Here is a 19,761-nt window from a genome sequence, read left to right as displayed (position 1 = left end):
TTAGATACAAAGTAAAATTAAGATATACATGTTAGTAATTACTAATTATAATATATGTTCATCTAGAAAACTAATATATGAATATCTGTTACTAGAACGCATAATCAGATGTAGGAGAAAAAAGCATAGAAAGTTTAATTACCTGCATATTTTAGAATGTTTTCCTTTTCAAAGCGCAGAATTGGCTTTACTTGACGTTTAAGAACATATGTACGAACAACCAATCAACGAAGGATTTAAGTAAAGTTTAATTTATTTAGCTCTCTTTCTGAAACTTGGCTATAAAGAACCCCACCGTGTCTGTATTTTCCCCACTGGGTCCAAATCGTTGAAGCAGACGTGACTTTGTTGCATCCAAATTTGGAAGCGGAAGTCCTGGACCGCCCCAGCGAGGTGTAGCATCTACCAGGCGCACCTCGGGAAACTTCCGGAGCGCCCAGGACACCAGGCCCTCGCATTCCTCCTCGGTGACGGTACATGTGCTATATACGAGGGTGCCGCCAGGACGCAGGAGTTGCACTGCCTGCCCGAAAAGCCTGCGCTGGATATTGGGATACGACTGCAGGACCTTCGCCTTCTTGATGTTGCAGGAGAGCTGGGGTCGGTTGCCTAGGCCACTGCATGGGGCGTCCAACAAGATGCGGTCGAAGCTGCCGCAGGGGAACGGAGGCCCAGTGACCTCTGCACTGGGGGCAGGGTCAGGTGCCACTGTCTTCGTGGAGTCAAACACGTGGGCCGTAATGCTGTTGTAAAGAGCCAATTTCGGCAGCATGCTGCGTACGCGACTTGCAGAGTTGTCCAGGGCCACCACGGATCCCTGGTCGCCCAATAGCTCGGCTATGTGGCTCGTTTTGTTGCCAGGGGCAGCACACATGTCCAGGATGCGTTCACCGGGCTGCGGATCCAGGACGCGGACGCACACAATGGAGGGAAGATTCTGCAGCAGTGCGTCTTCGTTACTCAAATCGCCCAGCGAGGGCACTCCGCTGATGTTGGACTGCATTTCCACGGCGATTCCATTGGCTGGTTGGTCGGAGTTGTTGAAAAGCTGATAGCGCTGCATCAGCACCTTGCCCGTACCTAGGAAAATCTTCACAGAACTGTCGTACCGGGTGATCGACCCTCGCTTGCATTTTCCAGTCAGATCTGCGTAGACACTGACAAGTTCCTCCAGCTGAGCGTTGGACTCCATGGCGAGGACGCCCGGTGCATATATGTGAGCACCTCGAAGCAACGCAGCTCCGCAACTCGTGTCCACTATTACCTCCTTCAGCTTGGGATCGGCAGAGGTCTGGGTCAACCGTGTGGCCAGAGGATCGATGCACAAAACTTCGGGTAGGTTCGGCAGGCCATAGACCCTTGGGGATTCCTGACCGTAGCGAGCCACGAGTTTCTCCTCCAACTTTTTCCTAAAGGCATCAACGGAAACTCGAAGGGTGTTCACCCGATAAGTGGTGACCTTGGGCGCCCGGCACAACCATTCCAGCAGTGGAGCAAGTGCCGCCGACTGAGCAAAAGCAAGAGAATCAACAGTTTAGTGAGTCAAATTCAAAAGCCTGTGCTGCCTTAGAAAGCAGCACGTACATATGTATGTGCACATGGTAGGTTGTGGCTCACCTACATACATTTACTTTCAGGATCTCGGCCTCCAAAAGGGGATTCCCCAAAAAGGGCGTTTTTGGGTAAAACATGTGTGCGGTGGATAAGAATTTACCAATTCTTGTACCAATTCAAAAACAAATTCATTAGGGATGTGAAAAATATTGATATCGATATATTTTGAAACATTTTAATCGTTATAAAACGTAAACGTACTCAAATTTCGCCCGTAGGTAATATGTGGGCTTTGACTTCTTTCAAGTTAGGAATGAACGATGAAATACGACCAAGAGCTTTTCCTAAACTTGAAATTATCCAAAAAAAAAAAAAAAAAATAACTATCGAAAAAAAAAATTTGTTTTTAGGCCGCAACGATTTAAATGTTGTTTCTAAATTTGGATGTAGTTCTCTAGATAGCGCTAGGGTGACTTAGATGGGCAGTGACACCAATGATCATTCAAATTTCCGTTTATAGTTGTTATACAACAAATTCTAACACTTAAAAAAACTTTAAGCGATAAGGCATTACATAGGGTTCTATTAAAAAATCAAGCACTTTTCGTTTTTTTTCCGAACGACATTTTTGCACATAAATGTATTGATACAACTATGTTTCACAAAAGTAATTTTAAAAAATTGAAAAATAGCAACAAATCTCCCGATGAGATTATAATTTTTCCGTGTTTTTTTTTTGAGGGTTAACGACATGTACAGCGAACTTACAATAAAACATTCACATTTTTAATCTTTGTCGAGGTCCTGCGTATCCATTCATATTGATTTGAATTCTAAAGATTTTGTTATCCTGCATTTTGGCTGCACACTAGTGAAATCGGCTAATAACTTTTTGAGAAATCATGTCCACCAGTTTTCAACTCGTGGTTTCGAGAAAAACGCGGTTGAAATGCGTTGTCAGCCCGAACAAGGTGAAAAACATTACATCCAACTGTCATATTTTCTAAACTATCTGTCGGATTAAACTTCGGCTTGGAGGGTATAATCTAGACAACTCAAAATAATTTTTAACAAAATTTCATAAAAGTATTATATCTTGAAAGCCCCTATGTAACCCCCTAACTCAGCGGAACAACTTGTTAATAATCTAAACTCCCGAGTTTGAATAGTTTGCGATATCGACATACGTGCAGACAGAAATTGCTTAGCGCGATTTAGCGCTTTTCGATTTGTTTGACACCCTTGATACATTCTTGATCAGAAGCACTAACCGATTCGTTCCACGTCCGTTCAAATGTAATTTCCAGACAATTGTTACCAAATGTATACCTTCTTTGATTTAAACTGTGATTCTTTTGGGGATGGGACCCATGAAATCGTTAGTTTTTTTTTATAATAAGATTTATTTTGAAATCAATATTTCATCTATTCTCCCGCATTAGGTTAGATTTATTTTTTATTTATTTCATTCCTGCTTTTTATTATCAACATAATGTTACAAATTTTATTTTTAATCTAATCTAGGTACAACTTCAGCCAGATTGGTTATTTTTTGTTTTGAACAATTTTAAAAATGGGAAATGGCACAATTAGTATTCGATTCAAGGCTCGTGTTATAAATCCGTTTTAAAAGATATTTATAATTTTTTGGAACGGTCCCCGAATATGTTCTTACAATTATTAGTTAGTAACTTCAAAAAAGCATTTTGATTTACGAGTTTATTCCGTTTAATAATTTATTTGTAATCCAGTTCAAAAATTAAAGAAATATATCACTTCTGGATAGGTTCAGCTATTTTGGAAATCTTTTTGGAAAAACTCATAATTTCACAGAAAATTTTAATTATTATACTTAACTAAAAGTACGATTCCTCATTATTATGCGATGAGGCTAACCTTTTAACCAACTATTTCCTACGAGGGTCCTTCATAGTGTGTTCCTTGTGTTAAATGACATTGATAGAAAATAAGAATAGAACAAAGGCATTGCGTTTCAGCTTTTACGGTAGCATGTATTTGTTGAACTGAACTGTTCATTCTATATCATATTTCAACGACCATTTTCATGTTTTTAAAACTATTTACTTATTACCAATTATTCATAAGATATTTTTTGTCAACTATGAATCACATACAAATGGATTCGAATCGCCGAACCCGATCCTATGCAATTATTGAGATTTTTCAAGTAATTGTTACATTGATTTTAGGTTTTGGATTTTGAACATGTTGGGTCTATATGTTAATTCCCTTAGTTTATTAATTGTTGTTTCGCTAATGGACAACACATTACATTCGTATCAGTAAAAACAAAACATTTTAAAGAGGTACATTTCGAAAGTATAAACTTAAAATCAATATACAATATAGATGTTATACATATCATATTTGTAGTGGTTTGGGTATTACGCTTGTGGCCAACGATTACAAATATACTGAATTATAGGTATGCAACAGTAATACTCTAACACAAAGGCTCATAACAATAACAAAAATTTCATTTATCGACGAAAGGGAATAGTTTCTGCTCGGTTATGATACACTGACTCATTTGAGGTTGAATGCTTGCATTTATCCAGATAGACGTGCCATTGTCGTTTGCTATGTGCGTTTCACTTAGTTGTAGTTGTTAAACTTCAAAAAATGAGTAGAAAACCGATTAAAGAATGTATGTATTTTTATCTTTACAATTCAGTCTGAAAGGCATAGTTTACACATTTTATATCACCTATTCTCAAAATGTACTGTTTACTGTTTGTTTATCTCTAAACTTGTGTATTCATATTTAATGATATATCAATGTTCCTTTAGGTTTAAGTTGAACCACTTGTTTATGGTATTAAATATAATTTAATTTAATACAAGTACGGAAAAGTTGCTGTAAATTTCGTTGCATTAAGTGGAGAATAAATATTATGTAACCTAAATTTGGTACCCAAATACATTTTTTTGTTTAATTTCGCATTCGATATTTGGTTCAGTATCATTTATATATATCGTTTGAATATTGGTTACTTGTTTCTCGGACTGTCTATCCAAATTTGTATGCTTTTGGGCTGTTGTTCCTTTTTTTTGTTTCCTTCTGCTCCAAAAACCTATTCATCATCCGAGAAATCGGAGCTTTCGCTTAAATCACTTGAAAATATCTCCAGCCAGTGATAGTCACGCCGATCTACATATTCCCATAGATAGATCTAAAAAATATGGAATATTATTTTAAGTGAAATTCTAATTAAGTCCTAGTATTCAACCTAACAAAAAGTCGTTCAAAAACCAAAAAGTTCATATAAAAAAAAACGTCCAAAAATTTTTGGGACGTTTTTTTCATATACAATTTTTGGTTTTGGACGACTTTTTGTTAGGTTCAATACTAGGCCTTAACGGTTAAATGTAAGAGTGTGATCATTTCTCTAGACATCTCATTAATATCATAGGTCATAACCAAATATTTCCGATTCAGTTATTAAAATTATTTTGGTAAAATAACCAGAATGGTTTTTGTGGTTGGTTTGAGAGGAAACCAAGCAAAATTGTTTTGTTTGTTAGTGAATTTTGTACTCACATCCAGTAAGTCGATTATTTCATTCTGGCTCTGTAACTTTCTAGTGCGCTTCGGCAATCCCACGTCGATGATGTCGCCATTGGGCAGAGCATGCTTGTAAAAGCACTTGTTACCAAAGGGGCATTTGCCTTCGCCTTTTTTGAAGTATTTGCAGTCCTTCGCTCCCAAGGCGGCGCGGTAATCATTGAGCAATTTGTCCTTTTCCTCCTTGGTCTCCACCCAAAACGCACTGGGGCACACAAAGTCCGAGCACACTCGACATTCGGGACAAGCTCTATATAAAATAAAAAAGGTTGAAACTGAATATCGAATCGAATCCTGTGCAGTTTTCGGAGTTTGCCTGATAGTTAAATGCATGCACTTCGTTCAAAAAGCTAGAAAGAGTACGAGCATTGAGCGTTTACACTTGACAAAACTTTTTTAAATGACGCTACCTCACCATCTATATTTTGTATTCGGCGACCTTTTTAGACGGTCCTTTGAATTAAACAAAAAAGTAAGTCTAATCCGCCTGGACAAATATATATAGATACCAGATTTTTTACAATTTAAAAATATACCAACTGGGTCACGTATGGTAAAATTATTAAGTACCGGATTTCCAAATCCAAAGAGAAATTTAAAAAAATAGGTTAATCTCACTTACCGCGTTATTTTATGCTCAAACTGTTTGGCCTGCCGCCATGTGCGAATGCACTCCAAGCAGAATATGTGGTTGCAGTTGGGAAGGATGCCGAAACGCTTTTCCCTGCCCGCCTTCTCCATGATCGTGTCGAAGCAGATGCCGCACGTCTTGTCCTTGGATCTGGCGATGGCGAAGGACAGCTCCATGGCCTGCTCGTGCTGCTGCAGGCACTCGCGATTGTGATTCTTGCGTTGGGCTTGATCCGTTGGATGTAGGCAATACTGGTCGCACATTTCGCATAGCTCCATGTGAATGCGGTAAGGGCAGAGTTCGCTCCAGGCGCAGGGGCTCTCGTACGGGCAGACTTCCTCCAGCGAAGCGGGATTCATGTTGGCGTAGTCCACTTTGGTGTTCAGAGATGAAGGACCACCCACCACTTCGGCCCAGGAGATGGCGGGCTGGTAGGCGGCGTAGGCCGCTTCACCATCCGCCTCCGTCTGCGCCTCTGACCCCACAGTGGCCTCCTCAATCTGTTCCCGGGCAGGAGTACGCTTCTGGCTGGGCACAAACACTGGCGCGTTAGCCCAGTTCCGCGGCTGACTGGAGGTGCTGGCGAAGTGGCTGCTGCTGCTACTGCTGGTACTGGGCTTCGGGAGCACATCGGTGGCCACCTGCTGCTCGCACTCCGGATGACCGCGAGTCAGGTCGTGGGAGAAGCGGCAGAGTTCCCCGAAGCGGCAGATTCCGCGCACGTAATAGCGGCAGATGGTCTGGCTCCGACCAAGGGCCATGCCACTGATGGCTGGATCGCTGCTGGCGACGGCACTCATTTTGCTTAGACGAATGCAAAAGGCTTTTGGGTTTACGAATCACTGACAAGTCTGGACGATGACCTGAAAGGAAAAGCGAAACGTTAGCGATTGCCAATGGGGTTAGTCAAGGAAATGTGTCCTCCAGTCTCGAGCGTTCGCATTCTTACCCCCCGAATGCACATACCTACAAACACAACACAACTGCGTAAGTACGCTGGTATGAGCAATTACAGCCTGCGCAGTCCTTATATCAAAGTGATATACTATTTCTTAGTGTTTTATAGTGGAAATCACATGAATTACGGGCGTGAACAGTTTTGCGTTCAAGTTATTGGCGTAGCATCGCATCAGAGAAATATGCAATGTATGTGCATATGTGTGTATGTTTGCGGATTCCTATAGAAGTACGTCTGGAGCTGTCTTCTCGGAAATCAAATCAAACGCATCCATCACCGATTACAAACTGATTTACATTACCTGCTGGCTCAACGACACTGTGAATGCCTAAAATCGAAGCTATTTTAATGCCTAGAACACTTACAATTTTTTACTTTGTCGTTTTATGCACCTTGGATCACATTCACAATTTTTTTTGCAGTGTGACCAAACTCATCGACAGTTGAAATCGCACGCAAACAAACCGTTAAAACTTAGAAATATTTTGATATTTATTTTTAAGGGAACACAATGGAATGGGACGGAAACAAATCGAACCGAGCGCTAAATTCAACCCGTTTTATTCTACACCAAATAAATTAGAATCGGTTAAAATTGTATTCCTGAATAAACTAAACGTTAAAATAGGTTAATACAAATGATTAGGATACATTTCTATAAACGTTTATGGAAGCAATTTACTAATAGAAGAAATTGATTACCACCCAGCGCCTTATTTTAATTAGTGGGCGAGGGGATGTAATTATGGATTCATTTAATTACTCTTGCTAATGACGCAACAACAAGAACTGCAGGTAAAGTTAAGTTTTATTCGGGTAATGACACTTAAAATGGGGAACATTTTGTCACCTAGTGTATTATTACACCAAACCTACTCTAAAGTAGTTAAGCCAAAATCAAATATGTTACCAGTATTTGGGCAGCTCTTTTAGAATATACAAGTTAGTTGACTTAAGTCAAAAAAAATAATGCAAAAAATACATAGGAAAATACGGAGCTTAGGCCAAACAGGAAAGAACAGGTTCCTACGAAATACATCAATGGAAGTACTTAAATACGTGATCAGCAATAATTCTTTACCGTGGTGGATAAAACTTTACTTTATGATAATTTTCGGACTAGTTGTTTTTGTGGCCGTAAACTTGGCAGTTGGAATTTATAACAAATGGGACAGCACGCCAGTGATCATTGGAAGTAAATGTCTAAGGTCTTGATTTTAGTTTTATTACGTTTAAAACATGGAATTTTTGCTACAGTTAGTTCTACAATGACTCCCATTGATAAAATTCCGTTCCCGGCAATAACGGTCTGCAATATGAACCAGGCTAAGAAATCGAAAGTAGAGCACTTGGCGCCGTAAGTTTAGTTCGAGTCTATAATTTAACGATTAATTTTATAAATTCCAGCGGATCCCTTGGATATGCCATGCTTCAAAAGACCTGTTATAAGGAAACAAATTACTCGCAATATACAGATATTCGGCATAGAAATGAGACATTTCAAAATTTCATAATAAACGTTTCCGAGAAGTGCGCAGATCTGATAGTGTCCTGTACATTCCATCAACAGCAAATTCCTTGCACCGACATCTTCAGGGAAATATTTGTTGATGAAGGCTTGTGCTGTATATTCAACTTCTTACATCCATATTATCTTTACAAATTCAAGTTAGTTTTTTTCAAAAAAGAAAAGAAAAAAGAATTTGAAATTTTTTTTTTTTAAGATCACCTTATATCCGGGACTACACTTCGTCGGATAGGTTTGCAGACATCGCTGTAGATTGGGATCCGATTTCTGGATATCCACAGAGATTGCCGTCTACTTATTATCCCCGCCCGGCAGTTGGAGTTGGCACTGCAATGGGACTGCAAATTATTCTCAATGGCCATGTTAACGATTATTATTGCTCTTCCACAAATGGTCAGGGCTTTAAAGTCTGTAATATTGAACACATTTTGGTCAGCTAATTTATACATAATTTTCAAGGTACTTCTTTATAATCCGATTGACCAGCCCCGCATGAAGGAGTCGGGATTACCTGTGATGATTGGCCATCAAACTAGTTTTCGAATTATAGCTAGGAGCTTTGAGGCGCTTCCCACTATAAGGAATATTCATAGGACGAAGCGTCAATGTATTTTTAGCGACGAACAGGAACTACTGTTTTATCGCTATTATACGCGCAGAAATTGTGAAGCAGAATGCGATTCTTTGTTTTTTCTGAGAGTCTGTAACTGCATTCCCTATTACTTGCCCCTAGTTCATCCAAACGCTTCCATATGCGATGTGATTAACTTTGAATGTCTGAATAGTGCAGAATCGCAGATTTTCGACGTAAGGACCTCGCAGTGCAAAGAGCTTTGCCTAACCAGCTGCCATGACTTAATATTTTTTCCCGATGCTTTTACCACACCATTAAGCCATAAAAAAGTAAATGACCAAAGCACTTACTTGAAGAACTTGTCCAGTGATTACATTCGGAAAAACTTTGCCGTAGTAAATTTCTTTCACACCGACAATTATTTTAGAAGCAGCGTCAGAACATCGTATACCGGACCAACTGAATATATGGGTATAATACTATTTACTTTTATGGGGGATTGCCCGTTCACATACTTATAGGAATACGTAGATATCTTTCGATATCTGTCATCAGTCTCCGAGTACTAAGAAAATGAACTTTAAATGCATTTTACCGAAAATCAAAATGTTTTTTTAAAGAGGGTACCTTTTACGGCATGAGGATTAATCCGATTATAAAGCTTAAGTTTGGAAAACTTTAACGTGACCTTGGCTAACATTTTTTGAAACCGATTTTAAAAATCGGTCGTCGTGGTGTTCTTTGAATTTTTTATCTAGTTGACATTGTGGGTTGTATGAGGTGCCTATCTTTTTTTTGAATTTTTGTATTTAAAGGAACGTATTAGTAAAATGTGTTTCAAAAGAACGGCAAAAAGAAAATTCAAAACACACATTTTTTTATCATAAACAAAATTGGTTAAAAAAAGTGTCGTCTCGAAGCTGCTGAACGGGAATCCCCCCTTATATTTCTAATTTTATAGTTTTACTTTTACTTTCCAGCTTTAACTGGTGGAATTATGAGCCTAATGATTGGATTCAGTGTAATCTTCATCGCCGAGATAATATACATAATAATTTTTATTTTAACTTTGTTGCTTCTGTTAATGTTTTGAATTATAGAATCTCTTATTATTGTAGAATATTTTATTACCGAGGAAAGAAAATTGTGATGTTGCATCTTCACGGATCCTCGGGGGGATTTTGTGCACATATTCCTAAGGAAATTTGGTGTTTAAGTCTGTGTAACTCTAATTTTTAATTTTTTATAAAATAATGTTTTGAATTATACAATCTCTTACAAGCAAAAAAAAATTGTAGTGATCACACCTTCATCTATTATATGATGAATACGTTGGGCGGACCCACGGAGGGATTTTCGGCACATATTCCTAAGGAAATGTGGTATTCAAGTCTCTGTAACTCTAATTTTTCTTTTTCCCATATATATATAATATAAATATTAATTTTTACTCTACACGTTTAAATCAAAATACACCATTTCGCCTATGAAAGGGCCTGTGTACAGTAAATGAAAATTTGGCTAAGTGTGCAGTAAGGTGTCAATGGAATCAGGGTATCACAAATTATTTAATTTAAATTGTGTATTATTAACATAATTATATAATAATATTATATAATAATAATTTAAAAAATATATATGGCATTTTTAAAATAAAATGGAATGGAACAAAAAAAGCGAACAACGGTCATACAAAACTGAATTTTATTTTCGATAGCATAGGCTTAACAATCTGGCAACCCTGGGAAATTACAGTTCAGTGGCAAAGTGACAAGCAAAAATACGAAAATGGTTCTGGAGAGTACTATGATATGGTAAAATATTGTTTTTTAGACAATACGAAAAGATTAAGCAAGTTTTTCCGTACTGACCGCGATGGCGCGCCCAATGGCACTCATAATTCGTGTTTTTCCAGCTTTGATAACAGCGACTACCAGCGCAATGGAGACTATTTTCCAACCCGTCTGAACGTGCAGAAAGATGGCATCAACCTGGTCTGTCTCACCAAGCTGCGATCGAATCCAGAGAACAATGTTGGCCTGATGACTTTGTCTAAGTGAGTATGGTAATGCCTGCGGCTTTTCCCTTATCCTCATTGTCTGTTTTGCTTACTTCCCAGCACCGTGGAAGTGCTGGCCACCCTTACCAGCGATGTGGGCCGCATCTTCTCTAAGATGCATCTGATCCAGCCAAAGGGCGAAATAAACCTCTTGACCGGAATTCGTATTGCGCACCTGGTGCTGAAGCATCGCCAGGGCAAGAACCACAAGATGCGCATCGTGGTCTTCGTGGGATCGCCCATAAATCATGAAGAGGGTGACTTGGTAAAGCAGGCTAAGCGCCTCAAGAAGGAGAAGGTCAATGTGGATATCGTTAGTTTCGGCGATCATGGCAACAACAACGAGACCCTAACCGCATTCATAAATGCACTGAACGGCAAAGACGGCACTGGGTCTCATTTGGTCAGTGTGCCTCGCGGATCCGCCTTGTCGGATGCCCTGCTCTCGTCACCCATTATCCTGGGAGAGGACGGCTTGGGCGGAGCTGGCCTGGGCGGCAATGTCTTCGAATTCGGTGTAGATCCTAACGAGGACCCGGAACTGGCTCTCGCCTTGCGCGTCTCGATGGAAGAGCAGCGCCAGCGCCAGGAGAGCGAGCAGCGTCGCGCCAATCCAGATGGAGCTGCACCGACTGGCGGAGATGCGGGCGGAGGAAGCGGTGGCTCGGGATCCGGTCCTGGCAACGTGGAGAGTGCCGGAGCAGACACCGAGGCCAACTCTGAAGAGGCAATGCTGCAGCGCGCTTTGGCCCTGTCAACCGAAACACCCGAGGACAACTTGCCGGACTTTGCTAACATGACTGAGGAGGAACAGATCGCCTTCGCCATGCAGATGTCCATGCAGGATGCCCCCGACGACACCGTCACCCAGCAAGCGAAGCGCCCCAAGACGGACGAGGCCAATGCTCCCATGGAAGTGGACGAGGACTACTCGGAGGTGATTGGCGACCCGGCCTTCTTGCAGAGCGTGCTGGAGAACCTGCCAGGGGTTGATCCCCAGTCGGAGGCAGTGCGCGATGCTGTCGGTTCGCTTAACAAGGACAAGGACAAAAAGGGCGACGGCAAGGACTCGCAGAAAAAGTAAACCGCATCTATGATTATATCTTATAAGCTCGTTTAAAGCATTTGTATGCCCATTAAAATCATTTGTAGCCCTCTTTCAAATTATGCTTCAAGTGAAAATATATAAACAAATACACACGAAATGCTGCTGACTGGATTTAAGTATGCATTGAAAGGTTTTGTTTGGGACCAACCTTGTGTGAGCTTACAACTTTGAATTTAGTTTTTTGATTAATTTTTATAAAAAAAAGAATTGTTCGATTCAACCTTTGAATATTTTAATTTGCTGACCAATTTTCATTAAAAAAAAGGATTAGTAAATCATTGAAAAGACCTTTAAGATGGAAAAATACTCCAGAGCTAAAAATGTATTTTTGAGATACTTACACACCGTGAAAACTCTTAAGTCCATATTGCGAAAACGTTCCAGATTTATCTTATAAATTATTTAAGGGTATAATTTAGAGTCATTTGATTCAGAATAAAGCTTATTGTTTTATACAAACATGAAAGTAGGTCTGACTGCAGATGAAACATATGTATATATTACAAAAGTCGCCTTCCTTCATTGTTTTCTTCTTCTAATTTTAATATATGTACATTGTACATAGCTATTCAATACATTCTATTGTGTATTAATTGGCAATGGTATTATTTTCTGAAGCAGGAGAAAAAATCTAAAGCCCAAAATTTTAAAGCCGCTTAAGCTTGAAAATAAATGTTATTTTTCTAAACATTAAATGAATACAAATTGAACGTATGAATATTTTTATAAATTCTCAGAAGTTCATGGTAACACTCTGACGTTAATATGACATGCGCGGAATACTTTGGGATTTAATCTTAATAAATATGGAAGATTTAAATACATTGTTTTCTATGAACTTTTAGAAAAACCAAACAGTCGACTTTGATTCTACACAGTGGGTTCTTGACTAGTGACGCCCTTAATAGTTCACTCACATTTTGAGGGCTTCATAAACAACTATAAATAACAAACTCCGTTTGTGGCTCAATGCATTATAGTTTATTTCCCTTTTTTAGGGCCTCTATTCTTGTATCGACACTCTTTACTTTGCAGGTGTATTAACTACATATGTGGGGTTACGGATCCAGATTACTTGTCGCCCTTGTAGTCCCGGATGTGGTAGAGCACCCATGCGGGAATGAACAGGGACGCAGCGCACATGCCGCCGCCCAGGATCACCTTCTCCTGCAAGTCAAAATCGAGTTTAGCAATCTCTTCCTTACAACTGGGACTTCACATCCTCGTTATGCAACATCTGAAACTTACGGCGGTGGAGACGTGCTGGGTCGGGGGTCCGGAAACGACCGACTGGCAACGGCTCTGCATGGCGCTACGGATAGCGGGGACCAGGAGGCGGGCAGCGCTGTTTTGGAACATTTTCACAATCTTCTTTGGAAAATACGCTGGCGAAAATCAATGCCGTAAGGTTAGAATGCTTCTTCTTCACGATTTGACATTCAGACGGTTCTTGAGATGGGCATGGCTCGTGATTTTCACCGTGTCACGAAAAGTCATCGTGACTATTGCAAACAAATATTTTGGGTATTCCCCAGGCGTTTGCAATGTTAAAATCCATACGTTTTATTATTACAAAGTTATAAAAGGCCACAGTTCAAATTATAAACCAAAAATTCAGTTTTTTGACTGTTACAAAATATTGCTATGATTTTGTCTCTTAAAAATTTTAAGTCTTACTGGTAGATTAAATTATAACATATCTATATATAATAATAATGAAACAAATAATATTAATATTATTCGAAATACCTTTCATATATCGACAAATGAATGTGTGAAATGTACTGGGGGAAACTAGAAAAGTGGTGGAGAACCCTCAGAAGGCGGTTCAGGGTGACCATTTTCTGTATCGGATTCGAGCGATAGATGCCCACGGTCGCACTGCTGCATGGGACATGTCCGTCATGTGATATTCGTTGCTCGAGAAAAAGTTCCGTGATCGCATTGTCCACCTTTTTATTTTTATTTCGCCCCAAAACACTTCGCGTCGAGTCCTTTGAGCCTGCAAAATGGTTTCCGAGTGGGTGGCACCGATCGTTATCACCAGCATTTGGGCCTTCATTGGCATCATCTGCCCCTTCTTTGCCCGAGGTCCCAACAGGGGGTAAGCTGTTTACTTAACTTGCGAGGACAGCCACTAACTAAACTTTTTCCAGGGTGACTCAATGCTGCCTGATGCTCACCGCAGTAACATGCTGGCTGTTGTAAGTACAGGGCACCTGCCCAAGCAGTTCGATTAACTACGCCCCCGGGCAGCCATTCTTGTCCCATATCGCAAGACTTATCCATCAATGACATTTTCCATTGCAGCTGGCTGTGCTGTTACATGACGCAGCTGAACCCCCTGATCGGACCCAAACTGAGCATGAACGAAATCATGATCATGGCCCGCGAGTGGGGCAATGAGATCCAAAACACTATGGATGTCACCGTCTAATCATATTGTATTCGTTCACTTGTTTTGTTATTGTTTCTTTACCCCGGATGTTCTTACATTCTGTATTATTAATTTCAACTTAATGTTCAAAGCATAAAATAAATTGTATTAGCAATTACGCTTTGGACAAGTCCCTTATAGAAAATCATAGATAAACAACATATTTGTAAATTCAGTACGTGCAAAAATTTAAAGTTTGCCTTGCCTTGTTAGGCCAACCATTCCCATTACTTCGAGTGTCTTAAAATGAAGATTGAAACTTATAATAAAGTAAATTTACACTTAAAGCTGTGAGTGTTTACAAACGACTACTATTTATAAATGTATTTGTTATTGATCAGATGACTGATGTAAAAAAATTTGGCCTAAAATACGTTTTTTAATTGCCATTACGCTAAAGCCAGGGAATCTTTCAGAAACATAATACTGGAAACCTTTAATCGGGAGTGCCCTAGAAATTGCTAAGTGATTAAGTTTGGAGGAATCAGTGCGAAAGTCAGGTCCTTCCTCAAGTTTAAAATAACATAATTTTGGTGGTCCTGGTGGATTTAGGGTCTACTAGAAACTGAAAGGACCCGCGAGATTTCTCGAACAGAAACTTAAGCGGCAGATCTTTAATGGCCTGGGTTGCTTTTGCTTACGGTCGGCAGGTTTCCATTACGTGGGCATAAGAAATATCTCTCCTCGTTCTCTACCGTATACATAAGAAGGCAGTGACTGTGTAATGCAAATTAGTCGGATATCGCACCTCTTGCTTTGTCTCCGCTGAAAAAATGCGTGGGGCGGAAAAGAGGACCAGCACATTAAATAGCTTAGCCTTTTGAGGACCAAATCACTCGAAATAATGTAATAATTTAATAGTAAAATAAATGTTTTTAAATATATTTATTTCTTTAAAATTTATGATTATTACATATGTTAATTTATTAAAAATATATTTTTTTAATAACGTCGGATATGTCTATAATTACAATGTTTTAATGTGCAACGGAACATAGCCTTACTAGTCAAACGAGACATTCCAAAAGAAGAGAACAAAAGGTAAAAACAGTAAAAGAGGAGTGCGCTTGTATACACCCAAAATTTACATTCTGCACTCATTTATTTGGAATGCGTCTATAAACTGTACCCAGGAATGCATCTAAACTCTCTTTTTCCACGGAATACATAATTTGTGCTAAGTACAAGTTTTTTGCAGCTAGAACAAACCAACTGATAATAAAGGTCAAGAATATAACCATTTATGGATCGAAAAACAATTTCTAAGTATCTTAAATAGCTTCTGGGGCCTTTTTATCATCTCATGAGACATACTAATAATTTTAAGTGGCTAAAGGATTCGGTAATTTAACGTAACAAATCAATTGTTGTTTTCTAGTTTAAAAAACTTGTACTTAGCACTTGACATGGCCTTAAAAAGGCTACTGTGTAAATATCCTTGCCAAAGACCTTCCTATCCTAAACTTAGATCAGTGCTAAGTAGATCTAAGGGTTGTCATTGTCCTTTTATGTGATCCTTTGCCTCCATGGCCACTTAAAGCTTTGTGTCGTCCTATGTGCCTTGCTTTTTTGCATAGTTACAGTCCTTTAGAACGCCATAAAAGGCTCCCAACGATAAAAACGGCTTCAGGGGACCCATTCACAAACGAACCTGATCCTGAAAATAAAATATTATTTTTCGCAGAAATAATGGTATTTATTTTTTTTTGTTTTTATATATAACCATTTTTGTTGTAATTTAAGGTACTAAATTGATTTTATGATAATAATTTAGTATTATACCACTTAAGATATAGACCCAAAGCGGATTTGGCAAAAAAAAAAAACAACCAAATCGTTTAAGTTTTAACGATATAGTTATTAAAAACACAAGTGTGCCAAGTTCAGCAAAACCTGCTTATTTTTTGGTTTTTTAGTTTTAAAAATTTAGTTTAAAGAGATAATTTATTGAAACAAAATTAATTTGATTGTTTCCTTTATTCGCTTTATCTAAAATAAATTTGTTGAATTTTATAACACATTTATAAAGGTAGAAAAGCGCACTTAAGTTCGTCACTGTATAAAGGCAAACGACCAAGGCAGAATCGCAGACGTTAAAACTCATTGAGGGCTTCTTTCCTCTGATCACAGACACAGACAAGGACCTCGAGTTGAAAATAGACGACGGTAATGCAGACAACCATGTAAGTTCCATTCTCGTTTTTAAATTAAGGCGTTCATTCCCATACCCATTCATAGTCAGGATCACTTTTTAAAATTTTTTTCAAGAAAATTTAATTTTTTTTTTGCACACCGAGGCATTGTAAAAAGGGGAACCCCAGCGAATGGCGAGTCGATTTTTGGGCGTTTTGTGAGAGTTCGAATTGGGGTGCCACCCTGTGGAAATGCACTTGCGATTGCAAGAATCTCTAGAATTTGCATGCTTAATCCTTAAACTCTAGATTTTATAGTTTCCGAGATATCAGCGTTCATGCCGACGGAGGGACGGAAGGAAATGAGCATATCGATTCGGCTAGTGATCCTGACCAAGAATATATACACTTTAAGGAAACGGTTCCTACTACCTGTTACATATCTTTCGTCAAATCTAGTATACCCATTAATCTGCGAGTAACGGGTATAACCAGACCTCTTTCACTGGAGGCATAGCTTTTATTTGCTATCGCACTTACAGTCTGTAAATAACAGAACGTTTGTCATCACCGATGCATAGTAAAAAGTAGGGTTGTCAGATATTAAAAAAAATATCGAATCGATGATATTTTTTTATCATAAAAAATGATAATAATATTTAAAATATCACTAAAAAATATCGATATATTTGATATTTTTTTCCCAAATCAAAAAAACAATACGTTTTTATAACAAATAATACTTTATATATATTCTCAAAACCATCAGTCACAAACTCACTCTCGTAGAGAATAGTCGTGCCTTTCTATCATCGTTACAAATCCAAAGCTTATCTTACAAACCAACATACAATAAAAACAACAATAAAAAAGCAAACGGAAACTGCAAGTCCAAGAAGTGCAAGTGCCAAGCATAACAGCAACAGCAAGATGGGGGACCCACCCGATCGGGGTCCTCCAACTACCCATAGCATTAACATGGAACTCCTAGAAACACCTGGCCCTAAATACATTACCATATCTAGATCAGATCCAAATCTCGATCTAAACAATATATCACCGTTCTTGATCAAGAAGCAAATTGACTTTGCCTGCAGCGGTGAAGTAGAGGTATGTGAAAAACTGCGAAACGGAACTCTACTAATCAAAGCAAAAACTAACCTTCAAGCAAAGAGATTATTCCAACTGAAAGCCTTCGCCGAGATAGCTGTCAACGTCCAACTTCACAACTCTCTTAATTTTACCAAGGGAGTCATATACTCTAACGACATTAGAGGAATCGACGAAAGCATAATTAAAAGAGAACTATCTAGTCAGCTAGTTTGCGACGTGAAGAAAATACTCAAGAGACAAAACGGTACTCTTACAGAGACCGGCCTTGTAATTCTCACCTTCAACACTCTTACTCTCCCGGAATATATTATGATCGGTTACCAGAAAACCAATGTTAGGGAATACATTCCCTTGCCCCTTAGATGCAATAAATGCTTTATGTTTAACCACATCAGTAATATATGCGGAAACAACAAACTATGCTATAAGTGCGGACAAGAATTCCACTTGGACCCAAACACCAACGACAAATGCACAAGACCCGCACATTGCGTAAACTGCAAAGAAAACCAAACCCCCGATCCTCACAACTCTGTAAACAGAAGTTGCCCCATATTTGGAACCCAACAGGAACTTACAGCAATTAAAACTACAAAAAAATGCGACAACAAAACTGCTCTCTCCGTCTTACGATCACGTTACTCAGTCACCACCCCACACTCATACGCATCAATAACTAAAACTTACCAGCACACTCATCCAAACCCTACACCACAACAAAACACAGGACCTCATCATCTCAAAGGACCCAACCATACCCAACAAGGACCAACTACCTCAAGGACTACCTTAACATCATACGCAGACCTCACAAACACAGATAATAACTTAGATAAACTAAAACTAACCAAACACCCCAAACCAACCACCAACACTGTCCAAATCCTACCGCTTACCACGTCCAAACGCATGATCGCAAACCTCAAGGCCGCAGCCAAAACCACCACTAAGAAAACCAAAAAAAACTCAACTACGCCTGAGAATGCTTCTAGCGACTCATGCGATATGGAAATTAATTGAAATACCAATCACTCTTACTTACCTAGATTAATGCTTAAAATAATTCAATGGAACATAAAAGGCTAAAAGAATAATTACCGAGAACTCCAAATACTCCTCAAACAATATAACCCACATATAATTGCCCTACAAGAAACCCTTATATCTCACACTGAATCTCTACCTACTCCTGTAAACTTTACACTTTTATGCAGCCACAATACTAATGCATTCGAAGGCACAGCGCTACTGGTGCATAATTCTATCTGCCACATGCAACACCAACTGATCCCAGAGTTGGAAGCTATTGCCATTCTGATTAATTCCAAAACAAAATTTACACTAATATCCACATACAGTGGTGCTCATATACTTAAGCCACAAGACTTCAACCAAGAATTTTAAGGAAAAATAAGAAAAGTTTTTATTTCACAGCTCCAATTTTTTGTGTCGCATAAGTTCTACGTATCAGTGTTCTAATAGAAGAATAACCAAGTTATAAAAATATAAATTCAACGAAAAACTTAAAAAATCTGAGACCATCTCCAAAATGTCCTGCTCACATACTTAAGCCACCTGGAAAAAAATGGTTGAAAAAGTTAAAATTTACCCAATATTCCTTATACTTTTAATTAATTTACTTTAATATTGAGTGGGATGACCTTTCTGCTTAAGAACAGCGGAGCAACGCTTTGGCATTGAATCCACAAGACGTGTGCACTGTTAAGGGGTGATTTTCTTCCACTCTTGTAAAATCGCCACAAATCGTTTTTATTTGCTGGTTTTTTTTGGCCAACGACTTGTTTAAGAATTCCCCACAAGTTCTCTATAGGGTTCAAGTCGGGGCTCTGCGGTGGCCATTGCAAAACATTGATTGCCTCTTGGTTAAGCCACGACTTGACTATCTTGCTGGTGTGTTTCGGGTCGTTATCCTGTTGAAATATCCAGGCAAGTGGCAAATTATCGGCATATTCTCCAGATAAATTGTTAATAAGGATGTCCCTGTACATTTCGCCGTTCATAATGCCTTCTATCTTCACTAGGGGACCTACGCCCGATGCGGTAAAACAGCCCCAGACCAT

General features: G+C 39.0%; 6 protein-coding genes across 9 annotated transcripts; 3 read left to right on the top strand and 3 right to left on the bottom strand.

The window, feature by feature from the left end:
• Nucleotides 1–235: 235 nt before the first annotated feature.
• Nucleotides 236–1,877, bottom strand: LOC119553293 (tRNA (cytosine(72)-C(5))-methyltransferase NSUN6). Of its 2 annotated transcripts, none has more exons than XM_037863607.1 (2): nucleotides 1,626–1,877; nucleotides 236–1,507 (listed from the first exon to the last, which is right to left on the bottom strand). In XM_037863607.1, exons 1-2 carry the CDS (start codon nucleotides 1,689–1,691, stop codon nucleotides 257–259), a joined length of 1,317 nt encoding a protein of 438 aa, XP_037719535.1. In that variant the 5' UTR covers nucleotides 1,692–1,877; the 3' UTR covers nucleotides 236–256. The 2 variants fall into 2 exon arrangements, with proteins under 2 accessions (XP_037719535.1, XP_037719536.1); XM_037863608.1 differs by having other exon boundaries at nucleotides 1,622–1,642.
• Nucleotides 1,878–3,006: 1,129 nt separating this feature from the next.
• On the bottom strand, nucleotides 3,007–7,193 carry LOC119553907 (probable E3 ubiquitin-protein ligase makorin-1). Of its 3 annotated transcripts, none has more exons than XM_037864579.1 (4): nucleotides 7,031–7,148; nucleotides 5,763–6,634; nucleotides 5,117–5,390; nucleotides 3,007–4,748 (listed from the first exon to the last, which is right to left on the bottom strand). In XM_037864579.1, exons 2-4 carry the CDS (start codon nucleotides 6,569–6,571, stop codon nucleotides 4,650–4,652), a joined length of 1,182 nt encoding a protein of 393 aa, XP_037720507.1. In that variant the 5' UTR covers nucleotides 6,572–6,634; nucleotides 7,031–7,148; the 3' UTR covers nucleotides 3,007–4,649. The 3 variants fall into 3 exon arrangements, with proteins under 3 accessions (XP_037720507.1, XP_037720509.1, XP_037720506.1); XM_037864581.1 differs by lacking the exon at nucleotides 7,031–7,148 and adding an exon at nucleotides 6,738–6,929; XM_037864578.1 differs by having other exon boundaries at nucleotides 3,546–4,748; nucleotides 7,095–7,193.
• A 510-nt stretch (nucleotides 7,194–7,703) lies between these two features.
• Nucleotides 7,704–9,924, top strand: LOC119553906 (pickpocket protein 28). The gene is made up of 6 exons (XM_037864577.1): nucleotides 7,704–7,924; nucleotides 7,987–8,086; nucleotides 8,137–8,397; nucleotides 8,454–8,664; nucleotides 8,717–9,302; nucleotides 9,812–9,924. Exons 1-6 carry the CDS (start codon nucleotides 7,771–7,773, stop codon nucleotides 9,922–9,924), a joined length of 1,425 nt encoding a protein of 474 aa, XP_037720505.1. The 5' UTR covers nucleotides 7,704–7,770.
• Nucleotides 9,925–10,549: 625 nt separating this feature from the next.
• LOC119554473 (26S proteasome non-ATPase regulatory subunit 4) lies at nucleotides 10,550–12,115 on the top strand. Its single transcript, XM_037865389.1, has 3 exons — nucleotides 10,550–10,645; nucleotides 10,747–10,887; nucleotides 10,951–12,115. Exons 1-3 carry the CDS (start codon nucleotides 10,620–10,622, stop codon nucleotides 11,972–11,974), a joined length of 1,191 nt encoding a protein of 396 aa, XP_037721317.1. The 5' UTR covers nucleotides 10,550–10,619; the 3' UTR covers nucleotides 11,975–12,115.
• An 841-nt stretch (nucleotides 12,116–12,956) lies between these two features.
• On the bottom strand, nucleotides 12,957–13,439 carry LOC119554474. Its single transcript, XM_037865390.1, has 2 exons — nucleotides 13,247–13,439; nucleotides 12,957–13,165 (listed from the first exon to the last, which is right to left on the bottom strand). Exons 1-2 carry the CDS (start codon nucleotides 13,355–13,357, stop codon nucleotides 13,070–13,072), a joined length of 207 nt encoding a protein of 68 aa, XP_037721318.1. The 5' UTR covers nucleotides 13,358–13,439; the 3' UTR covers nucleotides 12,957–13,069.
• A 448-nt stretch (nucleotides 13,440–13,887) lies between these two features.
• On the top strand, nucleotides 13,888–14,722 carry LOC119553207 (V-type proton ATPase subunit e). Its single transcript, XM_037863461.1, has 3 exons — nucleotides 13,888–14,102; nucleotides 14,155–14,202; nucleotides 14,309–14,722. Exons 1-3 carry the CDS (start codon nucleotides 14,008–14,010, stop codon nucleotides 14,433–14,435), a joined length of 270 nt encoding a protein of 89 aa, XP_037719389.1. The 5' UTR covers nucleotides 13,888–14,007; the 3' UTR covers nucleotides 14,436–14,722.
• Nucleotides 14,723–19,761: the final 5,039 nt, after the last annotated feature.

The sequence above is a fragment of the Drosophila subpulchrella genome, chromosome 3L (genome assembly GCF_014743375.2).
Source record: "Drosophila subpulchrella strain 33 F10 #4 breed RU33 chromosome 3L, RU_Dsub_v1.1 Primary Assembly, whole genome shotgun sequence".
Taxonomy (NCBI): Eukaryota; Metazoa; Arthropoda; class Insecta; order Diptera; family Drosophilidae; genus Drosophila; species Drosophila subpulchrella.
This window is presented reverse-complemented; position numbering and strand designations above follow the sequence as displayed.